The sequence below is a fragment of the Ursus americanus genome, chromosome 23 (assembly GCF_024610735.1).
Source record: "Ursus americanus isolate L20-20 chromosome 23, mUrsAme1.1.p, whole genome shotgun sequence".
Taxonomy (NCBI): Eukaryota; Metazoa; Chordata; class Mammalia; order Carnivora; family Ursidae; genus Ursus; species Ursus americanus.
Genome location: NC_142149.1, coordinates 20,659,085 through 20,668,242, shown reverse-complemented (window position 1 = coordinate 20,668,242; position 9,158 = coordinate 20,659,085). Strand labels below are relative to the sequence as shown.

Here is a 9,158-nt window from a genome sequence, read left to right as displayed (position 1 = left end):
CCTGGTTCTTGATGTAAAGTTCTATGATTCATTAGGTGCATATAACACCCAGTGCACCATGCAATACGTGCCCTCCCCACCACCCATCACCGGCCTATCCCATTCCCCCACCCCCCTCCCCTCTGAAGCCCTCAGTCTGAGAAACAGCTCTTCTGATGGTAATGATAAAAAGGAACCAGCCATGAGGAGATCTGGGGCAAGTGCATTTCGGGCAGAGAGAACAGTTAGCACAAAGGCTCTGAGGCAGGATGAGCTTGTATTTAAGGAATAAAATAAAGGGCACTATGGTTAGAACTGAGGGTGAGGGCCAGGTCATAGAGGTCACCTACTAAAACATTAAACACTGTGTGGGACGCCTGCGTGGTTCAGTCATTTAAGCATCTGACTCTTGATTTCGGCTCAGGTCGTGATCTCATTGTGAGATTGAAAACCATGTTGGGCTCTGCACGCAGCGGAACGCTGTGGGTTTTTTTTGAAAAGTCATTTTTATTGAGGTGCAATCAGTGATGTGCTGGTAAATATTTAATAGCCAACCCTCAAGGGAGGAGGGTGTCCTGATTTGTAGTGTTAGCCAATTTCTCTGGTGTAAATATCTTCTCCATGGCTGATTTCAAACTACTAAGGGGACATCGCTAAATGGGGGGTTGGAAGAGATGCACGGGATTGGGTCTCCTGAGATGGAGAAACAGCTCCCAGATACCAGTAGGCGTCATTAAGAGAAATTTTAAAATTCGCCCTTTTTATGCGTCTGGGGCTATACGTTTTGACAAATGTATACCTTTGTGGTCGGAATTTACATTTGGCATCATCACTTTAATGAGGTGGGATTTGATGATAGGTGGGAAAGGTGGTATAAGTTCCTTCAGCATTTAGAAAATTACAAGATATATTTTCTGAGTGGAATCTTCTCCAAGACTATAATGGTTTGTTTCACATAATCTGATGGAGGATGCTCTTAGGCATTTTGACTGTAGTGGCCTCTGGCTAAGATTCATTGGAAGATAATAAAAGTAATTCAAGGATAATTCTAGTGTCCTTGAAGGATCCCAGTATCTTTTCTGCTCATTTTCAGATGAATCATGAAATCAAATTTTCATGGATGGATTACAATATGGACAGTCCATCCACAGAAGACTGAGAATCAACAGAGCACCTAGGGGCCATATTTGATCTGAGAAAATCATGTTTTCAGTTCATCTGATTTATTTCTCTTTATTAAAGATGAATCCATTGGTCAAGAGAGTTATAAGCATCAAACATACTTTGTAATACAAATGAATGATTCCATTAATAGAACTTGAATTCTAAACTAGAACTTTTGCTTAACCTCCCACTACTTGGAATATTTTTAAAATACGTATTCAAAGAGGAAATGAGATTTGAACATTCATCATTATAAGTGTCGAATATGAAAAACTGAGTTGGCATTTATTGGATGCTTGCTCAACAATTTGTTTCATCTTTACAATAACCACTCGAGAGAAGTAGTAATATTATTTTACAGACGATTCTGAAATGTATACATCATAGCTCTTATGAATGAGAAGAGGCTTGCTATTACATCATGGCATGGCAGATTGGAGATTTAAGTGGAAGCATTTTTATCCTTCTGAGTTTATCTTATTTTGAATTATTGGGAAAGCCTCATGAAAAATCTAAGAGGAAGCCTGTCATTTTTTGGTAAACATTTTCATATAAATGAAAAGCTGGTAGGTGTTCATACATCTGTACCAGGGACATGAGCATTTGAAAGATAAGACAATACCACCAGTGGTAACTTGCTGAAGGAAGGTTTATTGAATACAAAGAACTGATAACATTTTTTGTATGGCAATCAATGACTCATCAAATTTGTATGTGACATCCTTCCAGACGAATGGGGAGATACCTCTATTGATTGCCCACACGGTGCTTATGTTTCAGTAACAGACAGAAAATAGGACAGGCGTTTTTTTCTTAGGCTTGCTCATTTTTCCAGACATAATGCTCCCTCTTCTTAGTATTTGGCATATGCTCCCTCTTGTGTCTTAAATTAATTGTTTTGAGATTTCTCTTCCAGGGAGTGGAGCCTGGTGGTAAGTATTTTGCTTCGTTGGTCTACCTCCTCAAGAACTTTCTTAACCACTATGGCTTTGGCCAGATCTAAAAATTAAAATTTAAAAGGAGATTTTAGAAAGTTGAGAAAAGATGAATAAGATCACGCTAGCTAACATGTGGAAGCAGCCCAAGGATCCGCCCAAAGGATGAACAGATAAACAAAATTTGGTCTGTACATTCAATGGAATATTACTCAGCCTTCAAAAGGAAGGATATTCAGACACATGCTGCAGCGTGGATGAATCTGGAAGACATGGTGCTCAGTGAAATAAGTTATCACCCAAAACAGACTAATATTGTATGATTCGACTTATATGAGGGACCCAGAGTAGTCTCTGTAGAGAGAGAAAGTAGAATGGTGCTTGCCAGGGGCTGGGAGGGGGAGGGAATGGGGAGCTATTGTTTACTAGCTACAGAGCAAGGTCAAGAGTTCCGGAGGTGGATGGGGTTGGCTGGTTGTACCACAAGCTGAATGTACTTAATGCCACTGAACTGTCCCCTGAAAACGGTTAAGACCATAAACTATGTATTTATATACATAACTATGTATTTATATATATAAACTATAAACTGTGTATTTTACCACAATGAAAAAATAAAAAGATGAATCAGAAATTATATAAATGACAGGAATAATAGGATTTGAAATAGGATGGACTATGCAGTAAGCACAAATAGATGGATTTTTGGTAAATTTTGATTTCTTGGTTACCTAAAACATGGTGACATATTACTTTGTTTAAAATTGGTGCATATCGTTAGACACCCAGCATACTCTGATATAGGCCCTATAAATATCTATCATTATCTATTCCTACTAAGCCCTGGGAATAGAAAACAACCAAGCTGGACATTGCAAATGAAATAGTATAGCATAAAAACAGAATTTCATTTTAATTACCTTTCACTTGGTTTCCCACGTTTCCGGATCCATAATCTTTAGACTTGTAGCCTCCAGACTTGCAAGCCCTGTGAACATATGTTGTTGGAAACTCACAAAAGAGAGTGATTTAGAAAGAACCCCTCCCTTTCTTTCTTTTTTTAAAAAGATTGTATTTTAGAGAGAGTGCGAGTGCGTGAGTGGGGGGGAGGGGCAGAGAGCGAGGGAGAGAGAATCTCAAGCAGGCTTCACACTCAGCACAGAGCCCGAGGTGGGGCTTGATTCCATGACCCCGAGATCGTGACCTGAGCTGAAATCATTAGCTGGATGCCCAACCAATAGAGCCACCCAGGTGCCCCTAGAGAAAACCTTTTCAATTCTTGATTCGCTCTTGGTTTTTCTTTAGCTGTTTGGTGAGAACAGTTGCAGTGGGTTACACAGCTGGAACTATTCTGTTTTAGCATCAAGAGGTGATTCTCTTTTTTAAGATTTTATTTATTTATTTAACAGAGAGAGAGAGAGAGAGCACAAGCAGGGGGAGCTGCAGGCAGAGCAGGCAGAGGGAGAAGCCAGCCTCCCGCTGAGCAAGGAGCTGGGTGTGGACTCAATCCCAGGGCCCTGGGATCATGACCTGAGCCGAAGGCAGATGCTTCACTGACTGAGCCCCGCAGGTGTCCCAAGAGGTGATATTTTTAATTGTCATACCTTTAATACAGGGCTTGTCCCATTTTGGTTCTGTAAGATGTTGTTAATTTGTATCTTGGCGGTCAGGTATTATATTTAATGTTTAGCATTCACGATAATAAATGTGGTCATGTTAGTTCACGGTCATGTTCCAGGGATCTGAGTGTCAAGTGGACTTCACTACCGGACATCCTCCCTGGAAATTATTTCACCTACCCATCGTCGCCACCGATAAGGAGGCAGTAGGTCTCAATCTCCTTTTCCAGGTGGACCTTGATGTCGAGCAGCTGCTCGTACTCCAGCTTCTGGCCCTCCGTCTCGGTCCTGACCTGGTGCAGCTGCTCCTCCAGGGCCCCGATCTGAGCCTGGATCTGGGCGAGCTGGGCGCAGTAGTTGCCTTCGGTCTCGGTCAGGGAGCACTCCAGGGAGTGTTTCTGGCAGGAAACGAGAACAAACCTGAGATCTGCAGAAACGTGCTCTGATGACTTCCTTCTCTTGTTTACTTTGTCTCCAACTGTGTTCGATGTCACATCGACACAGAGTGAAGATGACTCTATGGCATTCTTAAAAATGAGTGCATCTCTCTTTTTGGTGGAATGAGCTAGAGACATTAATGTTGCTGTTTCAGCTGTTTGATGTAAAATCCTATTCTTGGGTTCTCGGTTAATTGCATAAATATGCATGTGGATATAGTCTCACCATGGTCAAGGGTTTCAAAACCGACTGGTGCTTATTTAAAACGATACTCCAGGAGATGGTAAGCAGTTGCCGTTTTCATACCGTGGCTAAGAGAGATTGAAGTTCAATTTCCAGTGTTTGGAGGTTACGCTTCATTTCGGTCAGCTCGTTCCGGGCGGAGGTCGTGGCCCCAACGTCCTCGGAGATCTGCTGTTGCAGGGACGCACTCTGAAAAGGTATAGAAGCAAGGGAGCAAATCTTAGTTTTGTGACCATCACTAAGATGCAGAGAGATCGCTTTTTTCGGACAGGACTCACCTTCTCGTTGAACCAGGCCTCCGCGTCCCTGCGGTTCTGCTCGGCCAGGGCTTCGTACTCGGCCCGCATGTTGTTCAGCAGGACCGTGAGGTCCACGCCGGGCGCCGCGTTCATCTCCACGTTCACGTTCCCTCCGGCCGCGCACTGCAGGACCTGCATTTCCTAGGGGCAAGAAAGTGTGGAGCTCAGGTATGCGGGATCTCATAGAAAAGTCTAGAGGCTTAGCTTTGGAAGGGTTCTTAGAGTTCGTCGGGCTTCACCTCCCCAACTGTGCCATGAGTCTCCTCTACTTTTTATGTTTCCCATCTCACGACGTAGCCCGCTTCCTAATGAGAGAGCTTTTCCATTGCTCCAGAGCTCTCGCATACAGTGAACCCAAGTCCTGCGCTTATCACCCCAGTTCCCTGCTTTTAGTTCTGTGGCACAGAAAGTCTTAATTCCTTTTACGAATGAAAATCCTGAAGATATTTAAAATGAATTATCCATCATCGCTTATTCTATTCATTTACAGCTGAAATGTCTCCACGTTGGTGGACTGGTCTTCACTCCACTTAGCAAACAGCTTCGATGTGTTCTTGACTCAGTCAGATGCTGAACACAGCTCGAACAGGGGCCAGGGGCTGAGTCTGAGTTATTCTGAACAATTGAAATAATGATAAATAAATATTTATGTGTATATATTTATTGATACTTACAAATATATTTATTTATTTATAATTAATAAAGGGAGAACACCATCCTCTAAAGAATCCTAGCTGTTTAAGAAGCTGTTAAGCTTGGGGCACCTGGGTGGCACAGCGGTTAAGCGTCTGCCTTAGGCTCAGGGCGTGATCCCGGCGTTCTGGGATCGAGTCCCACATCAGGCTCCTCCGCTGGGAGCCTGCTTCTTCTCTCCCACTCCCCCTGCTTGTGTTCCCTCTCTCGCTGGCTGTCTCTCTCTCTGTCAAATAAGTAAATAAAATCTTTCAAAAAAAAAAAAAGAAGCCGTTAAGCTTGCACAGGGACATCGGGTGTCAGACACGTCTCTCTGCGCATCCTGGTTCTGCCTGTGGTGGCTGGATGAACTTGAATCTCAATATGGTTATCAGAAAGTTGAGGATAAAAATCCTTCTCTGGGCTGTTGAAAGGCATGAAAGAACTGCTAGTAAAATGACCAATAATATACCTGGCGTATACATGCTAAACACATGCTGGTTATTATGATCGTTGTCATCACTGTAGATGTCGCAGTCCGTTTTGCGGTCAAAGTCCACACATGATTCCATCAGCAGTGTGTGCTGTTGGGATGGAGTGAGTGTGTGCTCTCAGACTGTGCTTGGCAGACGTCCCTGCTACGACTGTGTGCACTGAAATCATACGGGTCAGCTTCTGTCTCTGCTGCAGACTGTCCTCCCCACCCACGGGCTGGGTTTGGATAGGTCCTTATGCTGATCAATAATGAGGTTTTCTTTCCTTCCTGCCCCAAGTCCCTCGAGTGATTCTAGCATTCTTTCCTCCCTGGTAGCCCCAGATCTTCTCTATCGTCAAATGTGGTTTTTACTTCAGAGGACTTAGTGAAAACTTCCCCAGTTCAAGCAGAAAAAGATAAAAGAGATGCATGTGGGTTTGCCTGTAAGTGAGGCATTAAAAAAAATCAATGGCATTCAATTTATCAAAAGTTTATTGAGTAACTACCATGGGCTGTACCCATGCTTGAACCATAGAAATGTTGTTCTTCAAGCAGTTATTTTTACAAGACAGGCTCGTGACTAATCAAATCGCATTTTTAGCCTGATCTCCTGCTCTAAGTATTTGGCTTGACTATAGAAGCCTTTTGGCTGTTTAAAAATATCAACTTCATTTTCAAAGAATGAAGTTTTTTTTTTTCCGAAAACAGTGGTTCTAAAAGCAATCCCAAAGATGTGTCTGGAATAGTGTCCGTAGGATCCGATTTTGAACCTAGCTTCCAACAATGACCGCTTTGAAGTATACTCTTTATTTGGCAGAAAAGATTTTGATGTGACAATTTATTTTCAGTCTCACTGTTTTTATAGACACACCTATTAAGAATATGCATTAATATTAAATGTATATATTTAATGTATGTACAAAGTAAATGTTTAGGTGCTTTGAATCTGCCACTATTCTATAGAAATTTAAATCTAGTTTTCTTAGGATGTCCTTACAGTATATTTATTTTATGTAATTAGATGTAATCTCTTAACTGTCCCATTTTAACTTAGCTATAATTACCTAGCCAAACACTACTCTCGTAATCCTGATTGATCTAGAAAACAAGATTCTTCTTCTTCTTTTTTTTTTTCCCATGGGAAACTTGATGCAAGAGCAAGGGTGAATCTGTGCAAATACTTTGCCATTTCTCAAGACAACTCATGGCTCAGTGCCTATCTGACAATGGGTCTTTAGTACCAATTTCTGATTTAAGAAGTCAAATGCATTATCTTCCGCCAGATGGATGGCGTCTGCAGAGGGATAGCAAAATGCATGTAGGCAATTCTTACCTCCTTATGGTTCTTTTTCAGGTAGGTCAGCTCCTCACTGAGGGTTTCATACTGAATCTCCAGGTCTGTTCTGCATAAGGTGATTTCATCCAGAACTCTGCGTAGTCCATTGACATCACTCTCCACACTCTGGTGAAGAGCCAGCTCATTTTCATACCTTAAGGAATAGTAATGATTTTCCAGTCTGTCATATGGCAGGAGAAGTAGTCACCCATCAATGATCAAGGACTAGAATTCTGGGATTTTGAAGTGGTAGATTTGGCCACAAGAGACATTTTCAAAGTATACTGCATAATAATAATAATTATTTTCTTTAATTTGAGGCGTTTGCACTAGGAGATTGGACACTGCTTTAATAGCAGTTTGTATTTTACATTTCATAGCCAAATATAAAAATATAAAAAGTAACATTCCGTTTATTCTGTTTATTTTATTTTATTTTATTTTACGTTCTGTTTATTTAAATCCAAGTGTTTTACCGGTGTTGCAGTAAGAGTTGGTAATATTTAATGGAGGGCTCAAAAAATAAATTCAATTTAATGCTTTGCATATTTTTTTCACTCTCTAAGTCGACTTACTTGAGTCTGAAGTCGTCTGCTGTCAGCCTGGCATTATCAATCTGTAGGACAGCATTAGCATTGCTGGTGGTGGAAGCAATGATCTGGAAATGGGGAGTCTGACTTTTAAAAGACAATTTAGCACAACCAATAAAAAACAAGTTTTTTTTTTTAAGATTAGGGAGTGGGAAAAATAAAAATTAATACAGTTACTAGATAGTGACCTTTTTATCATGAGGTTCACCAAGTGAATCTGCTTAATGCTTATTTCCAATGCTAAATTGAAATTCCCTTTAAGAAATTACACATAGCGAGGCATCTGGGTGGCTCAGTCGGTTAAGCATCCACCTTCAGCTGAGGTCATGATCCCAGCGTCCTGGGATCGAGCCCCTTGTTGGGCTCCCTGCTCAGAGGGGAGTCTGCTTCTCCCTCTTCCTGTGCCCCTCACCCCGCCAGTGCTCTATTACTCTTTCTCTCAAATAAATAAACAAAAATCTTTAAAAAAAAGAACTTACACATAGGAATGATCAACATTTTTAGTATTCAGCGAAGAAAGGAAAAGAATGTTTAGAAATAGAACTAGGTAAAAATGATTGTGAAGTGTAATTTCTTACCTGATTTTTAAGATCATCAATTATCGGGAAATATCTACTATAGTCGTGATCAAGACCACGGCAAGAACCAGGCCCGAATTTCTCATACCAGCCCTTGATCTTCTGCTCCAGGTCGGCGTTGGCCTCCTCCAGAGCTCGCACATTCTCCAGGTAAGAGGCCAGGCGGTCATTGAGGTTTTGCATGGTGACCTTCTCGTTGCCAGAGAGGAGGCCCCCCTCATTCAGGGTAAAGCCAGCACAGAGATTGCTTCCCCCTGCATTTCCTCCTGATGAACCGCCCCCAAAGGCACATGAGAAACCACTTCCAATTCCAGGCAGGCTGCAAGCATTGCCAGCTCCGAAGCTGGCCCCCCCGCCGGAGAGCCTGAGCGATCCTGCAGCAGGACGGGGACAGGCCCTCCTGGATCCACTGGAGAGTCGAAGAGACATGGTGTCAGGGCTGACGCGTTGCACCGCTGTCTCGGAGAGAGCCGGGATGGAGTACCTCTTCGTCTCCACTGTTTTGTTTCCCTTTTTATAGACAATTCTCCAGTGTGTCCTGGACGGAATTCTGCCTACACAGAGTAAAACATGGCTTGCCAGCCTCAGCAAGTTACCATAATTGGATGATTTTTCCTAATTAGTAACTAACTTAGCTGGGCTCCTTTCTGTAGGAGGGCATGCCCTCGGGTTGGTGGTTATCTGAGAAATGGGTCTGGGTGGAGCAATGTCAGTTTCCTTCTTGCCTTTTTAAATTGCGAGTGAGTCGTTCTTTACTTCCATCCTTAGAAGATAACACTCATCAGTCCACCACACCATAAAAATCTGGCGTCATGGTTTTGGGCTATTAT

The 9,158-nt window shown here is 42.3% G+C and overlaps 1 protein-coding gene across 1 annotated transcript; it reads right to left on the bottom strand.

Annotated features, from left to right (window-relative positions):
- Positions 1 to 1,841: 1,841 nt before the first annotated feature.
- KRT25 (keratin 25) lies at positions 1,842 to 9,035 on the bottom strand. Its single transcript, XM_045781643.2, has 8 exons — positions 8,329 to 9,035; positions 7,736 to 7,818; positions 7,158 to 7,314; positions 4,657 to 4,818; positions 4,442 to 4,567; positions 3,878 to 4,095; positions 2,999 to 3,066; positions 1,842 to 2,142 (listed from the first exon to the last, which is right to left on the bottom strand). The coding sequence occupies exons 1-8, from the start codon at positions 8,755 to 8,757 to the stop codon at positions 2,033 to 2,035; spliced, it is 1,353 nt and encodes a 450-aa protein (XP_045637599.2). The 5' UTR covers positions 8,758 to 9,035; the 3' UTR covers positions 1,842 to 2,032.
- Positions 9,036 to 9,158: the final 123 nt, after the last annotated feature.